Genomic DNA, 10309 nt, shown 5'->3' with positions numbered 1-10309 from the left:
AGTCTACATAACTGGATTAGGGACTTTCTCACAAATCGGACGCAGAGGGTGGCCTGTGAAGGAAACATTTCTTTAGAAGAACAAGTACCGTCAGGAGTACCGCAAGGCACGGTCCTTGGGCCACTGTTGTTCCTGATGTACATTAATGATCTACCTGAACACATAAATTGTAAAACAAGACTCTTCACAGATGATTGTCTTGTATATACACCTGTCACTGAGGATATGAATTCCTTACAAGAAGACCATAAGTCTTTGGAATTATGGCAAAACACATGGAAGATGAGCTTCAACCCAACCAAATGCTCAATTATGGTAATTTCAAACAAGAAGAAACCACCTACTCGAGACTACGTCTTCTGTGGACAAATACTTCATCGTACAAGTTCACAACCATACCTTGGAGTTCATCTTGATAACAAGCTTTTGTGGGGGGAACACGTGGACAACACGGTCACGAAAGCCAACCGGACACTAGGATTCCTTAGATGAAACCTCTGGTTCTGCCCAAAGGAAGTGAAAACCACAGCATATATAACATTGGTTAGATCCTTACTGGAATACGCTTCATGCGCCTGGGACCCATACAAAACTGGTCATATCAACAAACTAGAAAGGGTACAGAGGAAAGCAGCACACTTTTGCATAGGGAACTACAATAGAGGTAGCAGTGTCACCCAAATGCTATCCGACCTGGAGTGGGAAACGCTGGAAACACGAAGGGCAAGGGACAGACTAGCCATGTTGTACAAGATTCAAAAGGGGATCGTGGGCATAACTGCAGATAGATACATAACATACTCAATAGAAAGGAGACCAAGAAAGAGTAATGATATGCAAATAGAAACCCCATTCGCCAGGACAGATATTTATAAGAACTCAATCTTTGTAAGAACCTTAAGGGAATGGAATAAACTAGACAACAATATAATCAAATCACCTTCACTCGACAGTTTTAAGGGGGCATTAACACATCCAAGTTGGCGATATGCAGAGTACTGCCCTGCCGACTACAAATTCAGAAGGCTCAGGTATTTTCTTCATTAGCAAATAATTAAATTGCACAATTAAACAAATTAAATTAATCTTTAAAACAATTATGAATTCAAAGCATACTATCATTTCAATAGAGATAATTGACTTTTAGCTCCACAGTCTACATTTCACGTGAGGGCAGGAATACAGAGAACATACAGAATGAATGGTAAAATCCTACCGAGCCAATGCATCATTTTAGACACATGTGCTTAGTTCGGAACATTCGGAGTTCGGAATCCTTGGAGAAATACTTAAGTTAGTATGTAAATACCACTGCCCGGAGAATTAACAGTGAAAATGCAGGAGACTGTTAGGAAGCTGAACATAAAGGGTTTTTATTTCGGACCCTCGTCTCCGGTTAACAGTTGCAGGGACCGTGCGATGGCGAATTAAGCACCTATAGGGAGCCAATAGGTGCTTAACTGCCCCGGGTTTTTTTTTTTTAAATCATCCGTGTATACAAATCCAGACAGGAAGCAATAATTGGAAGTAGGGGGGGACATTAAATAGGCGAGTCGAACATTGTTATCGCGGAAAACGAATGTTCCCAGTTTACTAAATTGCACTAAACCCTTGCCCGTGATTTGAACGGTTCCAGCTCAGAGCCGGATGCTCCATTCATTCGAGATTCAGAGTTGTCTGTGGCAGGCTCTAAAAATAGCCTTCCGACGTCCTCCTCCATTCACAATCACACACACTGGGCTCGAGTAGCTCCACAAATTAGAATACGCCCATACAGCATTCCCCACAGTCCTATACCGCTCGCTCGCTCCCCAATGCACACATGTATGGAGGGCGATGCGGTGGAAATAAAACTATTGCTGCTCAATGGCGAAGCGAGGGCTGGCCTTAAAACAAAAAAAAAAGCCCTGACTGATCAATAGTTGGCCGGCTGCTGCGAATTGCTGCAGTCTTCCTAGAGTATTACCCAAAAAAGGATTGGTGTGGATTGACAAGTAACAAAAAAAAAGGGGCAAGCCAGGTGTCAGATGAGCCTAACAGAAAGAATCCAGGGCTGGGGGATCTGCAAGAGCTGGAGGAGGATGCTGCGGCAAGTCGTGTACTCAGGGCTGAAGGGATGTTTCTACTGGTTGGGATTATTCGTGAGCAGACATCCCGTCTTTTTCCTGACAGTGCCCTCCATCCTGTCCATTCTGTTCGGGGCCACATTCCTCAATAAATTTCAGCGTGAAACTGACCTGGAGTTGCTGGCGGCGCCCAGGCACAGCCTGGCCAAGATCGAGAGGACCCTGGTGAACAGTCTTTTCTCCATCAACCAGTCGAAGAACAACCTGTACTCGGCTTTGCATACCCCGGGCAACTACGGGAGGGTGGTACTCACCTCCCTGTCGGGCGCTGACATCCTGGAGAGAGCGGATCAGATCTTGCAGATGCACAAAGCCGTGTTGGAGATGCGAGTCAACGGCTCGGGTTTCAGCTATTCCTTCTCTCATATTTGTATGTTGCGGAACAGAGACAAGAGGTGCGTGCTTGACGATATCATCGAACTGCTGGACGATCTGAATCAAGCTGCGCTGGCTAACAACACGGGACCGAGGAAATCCCTGCGCTACCCCAACGCCGAATTAAAGGTGAACCCTCTACTCCATTCGGCTGAACAGCCATCTATTTATTTTTGATGTAGCGTCCGCTAAGATTGTCGAGAAACACGCCACATCGCGAGGCTTTGCCAGTTACTTTATTTGTAGACAGAGCAAGGAAAAGCCTTGGGGTTAATCGCTTAACGATTGCGTTTGGCTGTAGCAAACAAAAAAAGAGAAAAAAGTAACACTGACCAAACGTGCAAATTGTGGGAGAGAAGGAGAAGTTTGCCGTAGTTTCAAGAGTGCAAGTGTCACGGGAAGTATTTGGGACAGGGGGTATATCAAGTGTTAGAGGCAGAGATTGGAAGCGTGGAGCTGCTCGCGTTTAGAGTTGCAGCAAAAATCTAGGATTTCCCCCATTTATTGCAGTTTAAGGGATGTGGCACAGAAACACGAAGCGCGCAGCCTCACCAGCCAGAATAAAAGAGCCAGCAGATCTTTAGAAATACTGCACCACCAAGAGTCGTCATTTTGACGTTTTATTCGCAATTTGAAGTTCAATGATTTGGGATACGTTGTTTCTAAAATTCAGAAGATAGTTTTTTTTCCATTTTGAAAAGCAAATGAATTACTCTTCCTTGAATTAACGTAGTCCTGAGCTTTACAAGTGGCACTTAAACGCGTCGGTGTTTCTAGAACAAGGAATGTGGAGCACTGCTAGTACATTGAGAGGGTTGTGTAGACACAAGAAAGCGTAGATGCTGGAATCTTGCGTAGAACACAAAGTGCTGGAGTAACTCAGCGGGTCTGACAGCATCTCTGAAGGACATGGTTTCAGCGGGCATGTCTCATGTCCTCTAGAGTTGCTACCTGGCCCGCTGGGTTACTCCCGCACTTTGCGTACTATTGAAAGGGTTATCCGGTCGATTATAAAGGCAGGTACGGTAAAGTGCTGGAGATTAGAACTGAGCCGTTTGAGGTATTAGCTTGTGATAATCACTGACACCATCCTTCTTCAGTGTGGATATTGCAACAGAAATGCTAGCTCTCCCTGTCGTTCACTGACCTGCAAAGATAGTGGCATGAAATGGCTAGTCAGAAACGTTGCGTTGCACTCAGGCCATAGATTAGATAGAGGAGTACATGATTCAGAGTGTTGCCATATACGTTTCTGAAATATGAAAGAATGAAGGCCATGAAAATGTGTTAAATGTTCGTTTAGTGAGGGAACAGAAACCTTAAATTAGGAAATTGACACAGCTGTTTATGCAGTTATGCTTTACATTCAGTACATTCATGCATATGGTGAATAATCCTAACATGGGAGCCATGTATGAGATTGTGAGAATAAACTGTGTAGGAAGGAACTGTAGATGCTGGTTTAAATCGAAGATAGACAAAATATGCTGAAGTAACTCAGCGGGACAGGCAGCATCTCTGGAGAGTAGGAATGGGTGATGTTTCGGGTGGAGACCCTTCTTCAGACTTGTTCGGGGCTGATTGATAATTGCAAAGGGGAGTAATATTTCAAACTTTGTTTTTTATTAATATTTATGCTGAATGCAGCAGCGGAAGTATGACTGACATAACAACTTTAATATTGTTTGCCACTGTACATTCACCTACTCATCTGGTGGGGAGGATTTCTGTGTGCTTTTCCACTCAGGACATAAATACAGTTCCCATGTATGTTGGTGGTCAGGAGAAGGAAGCGGGAAAAACTGTAGAATGCAATGTGAGGGGTGAGTGCAGTAGTCCAGTTAAGCAGAGGTGCACTGGAAGCCGGGGTCTAACCAAATGAAACCATGATGAGTTAACGTTTCACATACAGTTGTGGTGCATGCAGATATGGTGGAGAAAGACTATCCAATTAAGTGAAAGGACAGTTGAGTGCCATCTTACAATGCTTGAAGGAGCAATCAAGAGTTATTTTGTGCATGAAATCAAACTTGTACATCATTGGTGATGAACAAATGTGTTAGTGTGCAAATTTCTGTGCAGATGAAGATACAATTGTGAATAGTTTTTCGGTACTTGAATTGCAAGTGGACGTATTTTGGATCACATACACATCTGGAGGATTGTTTAACATATTTAGTAAGCTGCTACCTGAAGTGTAATTGCTGAAAAACGTACCTTGCATCAGCACAAAGGATTTTAATTACTACTTCAGTCTGAAGAAGGGTCTCGACCCAAAACGTCACCTATTTCTTTTCTCCAGAGATGCTGGCTGACCGCTGAGTTACTCCAGTGATAAAGGCAATAAATAAAGGCATCAGTAAAATAATGCCTCTCCAGTGGACAGATGAATTAGATCTATTGCGCTGCACCACCCTTGAAAAGATGAAGCAGACAGAATTTACAACATGTAATAGAACAGCACAGCTTGTCACCTATACCCTACAACTTGTCCAAAGCAAAGCAGGGAGTTTGTTTCTCAGAGCCTTTTTTGATATCAAAGATTTTAAAGAGTGACTTGAAAAGCCAAAGAAAATATACCCACATAGGAGCATAATTAACATTGTATTTTCTATCAAAACTTTTCAGTGAAATCTTATTGTGATGCTTACTGTTGTCCTGGCTTGTAAGAAGCCAAGAGCTTAAAGGGAGAATTAATGAGATATTGTATTTAAAGAATGTTACATTTACAAATGACTCCACACTATCATTTCCCTCAATCCCAGTTCCAATCCAAAAAAAACCTAACCACAGCTTAATCGTAAACCTCAATTTTAAAAAAAAAGAAGAAAATCAGGAATAATCTGAATATTACAGGTCAGATTGCATCATCCTCAACGTTTTCCAGTTTTCACAATTCAAACTCTTCACTCTGTCCCCTGGTTAAGTGGACTCCCTCTCTTGGTCTCACACTTACATACTAGATTGCACCTTCTGCAGTGGTTTATTGTTACATCCCATGCTGCCGGCTCAAGAATCCCTAAAGGATGCATTCCTAACACTGATTTTCCAGTTATTTTTGCATTTGTCAACATTATCTGTAAATCAGTGGAGAGCTTTCACGGGTATAGGCCTTTCTGCTCTAGGTTTGTTTGTTTTTTATCTCTGTAACTGTTTCCATTGGATAAACATTTGGAAATGCCCTTGCCCGAGCAGTGACTGCTGCTTTATATGAAGCTTATGATAGATTCTGAGAGCTGAACATTTCAGAGAGTGTTAAACATCGCGTATGTGAGCTCGGCATCGCCAGAGGAGTATTAAAGGTGAACTCATAACATTTGGGAGGAAATTAGGAAGGCAAAGGCAAAATGATGTTGGATACAAAATTGCCTCATTGGCAGGCAACAAAGGAGGGTGGCCAACTGGAAGATTATTGACGCACCTCTGTATATAGCAGGATCCAACAGGTTTCAGCAACATCCTTTTAGTGGTCTATATTTCAATTACTTTGATAAATGTGGAACCCATGATTAAGGAGTGTTTGGACAAAATAAAAACTGATAATGTGGTTGATAGTGAGGAAGGAAATTGTAAACTACAGGAAAATATCAATGGACAGGTTAAGAATTCAGTTCAGTGAAGTAGGAGTAATGTTTTTGGGAGGCAAAGAATGTGAGAGAGTAAGTCATGGGGCACTAAGAAGAAAAGGCAGATACAAGCATCTTGGATTGTATGTCTTTAAATCCTTGAAAATACCAGAACAGTGATTAAGGAAGTGTACCAGATTCTTGTTGTTAATGGCGAGGAATACAAAATGGGCGGCACAGTGGCACAGCGATGGATTGGCTGCCTAATGCCCCTGTCCCACTTAGGAAATCTGAACGGAAACCTCTGGAGACTCTGCACCCCACCCAAGGTTTCCGTGTGGTTCCCGGAGGTTTTTGTCAGTCTCCCTACCTGCTTCCACTACCTGCAACCTCCGGCAACCATCTGCAACCTCCGGGAACCGCATGGAAACCTTGGGTGGGGCACAAAGTCTCCAGAGGTTTCCGTTCAGATTTCCTAAGTGGGACAGGGGCATTACAGCGCCAGTCCCAGGTTCAATCCTGGCTATGGGTGCTTGTCTGGATGGAGTTTGCACATTCTCCCCGTGATCTGCGTGGGTTTTCTCCGAGAACTTTGGTTTCCTCCCACACTCCAAAGATGTACAGGTTTGTAAGTTAATTGGCTTGGTATAAATGTAAAAATAGTGTAGGATAGTGTTAATATGCAGGGATCACTGATCGGTGCAGACTCGGTGGGCCGAAGGGCCTGTTTCCGTACCGTAACTCTAATCTAAACTAAACTAAGCAAGTCTGAAGAAGGGTCTCGACCCAAAACGTCATCCAATCCTTCTCTCCAGAGATGCTGCCTGTCCCGCTGAATTACTCCAGCTTTTTGTGTCTATCTAAACTAAGCAAGGTCAGCTCGAACAGAATAAAGCACTCGATAACTTGTGTGGATGCAGATTTACAAGAATGCCGCTAGGCTAGAAAACAAGAGTTATGATGAGCCATAAGAGGGTGCTTTTTGTGGAAGGGGAAGTATAATTGAAACATATTAAATTATCAAAGGCCTTCTCCCCAAAATCCACAAACACAACTGCCCTGGTAGACCCATTGTTTTACTTCGGAGTCATGTAAGTGACTACGTGAAGAACCCTGCCACGACGCATGCGTGTCATATCGCTTTCACGCTTGCAAGTCGACAGGCGGGGGAGAACGTTCCCCCGCAGCGGTAAGTTTGAAACCGCGACCTGCAGGTAAGAAATTTACTCTGCGGTAGTTTTGTTCCCCGCGCTGTTTTTTCACAGGGGGGAAGCTGGACAAAATAGTGTCCACAAGTGCTGCGAGTGAAGCTGGCTGGGGAGGACCGCGAAGTTGCGGGAGCCGGCAGCAGCTGAAGGCACAAGCACCGTAAGGGATCAGCTGTGCCGACTTTTGGTCCCGCGCCGGCCAGAACACCACGGCCGGGCGGGAGACTATTCAAATGGGGGGGGGGGGGGGGGGGGGGGAATTGTTTATTTACGCATTCCCTCCTTTCTGCCTCATCAGTCGGGTATTAAGGAAAATACAACAAGACTCTGCGTCTGGTATTGGTAGTACCCGATTGGCCTACTCAACCATGGTCCCCAGTGGTATTAAACATGGTATTAGAACCATGTATCACCATCCCACATAGACCAGATTTATTGCTACATCCCGTAACAAGGGATAGCCACCCATGCCATAAACATTTATACTTATTAATTTGTAGAGTTATAAAAACACCTCTACTACAACTGGGACTGACGGACTGAACAGTGAACATGATCTCGGCGGCCCAAAGACAGTCAACCAAAAAACAGTATCTGGTCTATATCAGGAAGTGGGCGATGCACTGCCATAAAAACAACATCACCTACAGAGACATGAACATCCCGTCTGTTCTGGAATATCTGGCAGGCCTCCACTATGATGAGGGGCTCAGTTACAGTGCCATCAACTGCGCCAGAAGTGCCCTATCGACTTACCTATGGCAGGGGACAGAGCGTTACTCTGTTGGGACTCACCCACTGGTAACAAAACTTATGAGGGGAATTTTTAATACTAATCCCCCAAGAACCAGGTACTCCCAAATATGGGATGTAATTATTATCCTGAAGATGCTCAGGAATTGGTCTCCAATAACAGCTCTGTCCCTACACAGACTGACATTAAAAACAGTCATGCTAATGGCATTGGTCACGGCACAAAGGGTACAGTCACTGCATAAACTAAGACTGGACAACATGACTTCCTCAACAGAAAATATTACGTTTCATATCTATGAGTTAGTAAGCAGAACAGACAGGGATCAGCAGGCCTCAATATACAATTTAGGTCATACCCAACAGATGACCGTCTGTGTATAGTAAGACATCTGTCGTTATACATGGAGAAAACGAAAATCCTAAGAGGCAATGAGAAGGCACTTTTTTGTCTGCCACTAGCAACCACACAAAAGAGTGATGGTCCAGACCATCTCAAGATGGTTGAAACAGGTGCTAACACAGGCTGGGGTGGATACTAATATTTTAAATCTCATTCCACCAGGGCTGCAGCTACATCGGCAGCGATACCGTTGGATGTCCCAATGGACCAAATCCTCAAGGCAGCAGGATGGTCTGGGGGGGAAAAAACATTCCAATTATTTTACAATAAACCAGTAATGAAACCTGGAACGTTTGCAGAAACAATTTTAAGTTCTGTAAATTAATTTAAACCCATAAAAAGGGGTTATAAATTTGTGTTAATAAATTTTATGATTTCAATGTCAAATTCATGTCCAAATTATGTTAACACAATTCCTCCTACAGTCATCAAGGCAGATGTGATGCATGGACTCGTTTCCACGGCATGAAATCACAGAGCTTTAAAATCTTCACGTAGTCACTCACGTGACTCCGAAGTAAAATAGTAAGATTAAACGAGAATTTACCAGTTTGAAGTTTGATCTGTATTTTATGAGGAGTTACGATGAGGGATTACGTGCCCTCCGCTCCCACCCTTGATCATATACTTAACTGGTATCTCTTCTCTAATCTTACTATGTTTAGTCATTACAGTTATCTGTGATTTCACACCGCTGCTTTGAAGAATGACACGCATGCGTCGTGGCGGGGTTCTTCACGTAATCCCTCATCGTAACTCCTCATAAAATACAGATCAAACTTCAAACTGGTAAGTTCTCGTTTAATCCTACTATTTCTGCCTGCTCCTGTCCCACGAAAATTATTTATACGTACCTTGACTCAATAGACAATAGACAATAGGTGCAGGAGTAGGCCTTGGCCCTTTGAGCCAGCACTGCCATTCAATGTGATCATGGCTGATCATCCCCAATCAGTACCCCGTTCCTGCCTTCTCCCCATATCCCCCGACTCCGCTATTTTTAAGAGCCCTATCTAGCTATCTCATGAAAGCATCCAGAGAACCTGCCTCCACTGTCCTCTGAGGCAGAGAATTCCACAGACTCACCACTCTCTGTGAGAAAAAGTGTTTCCTCGTCTCCGTTCTAAATGGCTTACTCCTTATTTGTAAACTGTGGCCCCTGGTTCTGGACTCCCCCAACATCGGGAACATGTTTCCTGCCTCTAGCGTGTCCAAGCCCTTAACAATCTTATATGTTTCAATGAGATCCCCTCTCGTTCTTATAAACTCCAAAGTGTACAAGCCCAGCTGCTCCATTCTCTCAGCACATGACAGTCCCGCCATCACGGGAATTATGTAAACCTTGTAAACCTTGTAAACCTACGCTGCACTCCCTCAATAGTAAGAATGTCCTTCCTCAAATTAGGGGACCAAAACTGCACACAATACTCCAGGTTTGGTCTCACTAGGGCTTTGGACAAGGGCTATCCCCCCTGGTCCCATCTCTCCCGTACTTTGTCCAAGATATGTCACATGCCCTTCGTCTCTTTAATGACTTCCGCTTTTCGAGCCCCCACTCCCTCATCTTTACTCTCCACCTTCATTCCCCACCAGGAAGGCCTTAAAGCCCTCCGTTTTCTTTGTCGACCGCGGAACTATCCAATTTCCCTCTACTAACACTTTACCTAGCAGAGCTGGTCCTCACCCTCAACAACTTCTCCTTCGACTCCTCCCACTTCCTCCGTCCAACTCCTGCAAGAGCTCCAGCTATGCCTGCCTCTTTGTACGATACGTTGAACAATCCCTGTTCCAGGCGTACACTGACCCTATCCTCGAACTCTACCTCCGTTGCATTACATCAGTGCTATCTCCTGCACCCATGTAGAACTCATGGACTTC

The 10309-nt window shown here is 44.1% G+C and overlaps 1 protein-coding gene across 1 annotated transcript in view; it reads left to right on the top strand.

Annotated features, from left to right (window-relative positions):
* The first annotated feature begins 1844 nt into the window (after nt 1-1844).
* Nucleotides 1845-10309, top strand: part of ptchd4 (patched domain containing 4) — a 61743-nt gene continuing 53278 nt past the window's right edge. The window contains exon 1 of the mRNA XM_033021300.1: nt 1845-2630. Within this exon, the coding sequence (XP_032877191.1) occupies nt 2028-2630 (603 nt within the window). The 5' untranslated portion in view covers nt 1845-2027. The remainder of the gene's footprint in view (nt 2631-10309) is intronic.

The sequence above is a fragment of the Amblyraja radiata genome, chromosome 5, assembly GCF_010909765.2.
Source record: "Amblyraja radiata isolate CabotCenter1 chromosome 5, sAmbRad1.1.pri, whole genome shotgun sequence".
NCBI lineage: Eukaryota > Metazoa > Chordata > Chondrichthyes > Rajiformes > Rajidae > Amblyraja > Amblyraja radiata.
Note: the sequence above shows the minus strand (reverse complement) of the source record. Positions and strands in the feature narration are given on the sequence as shown.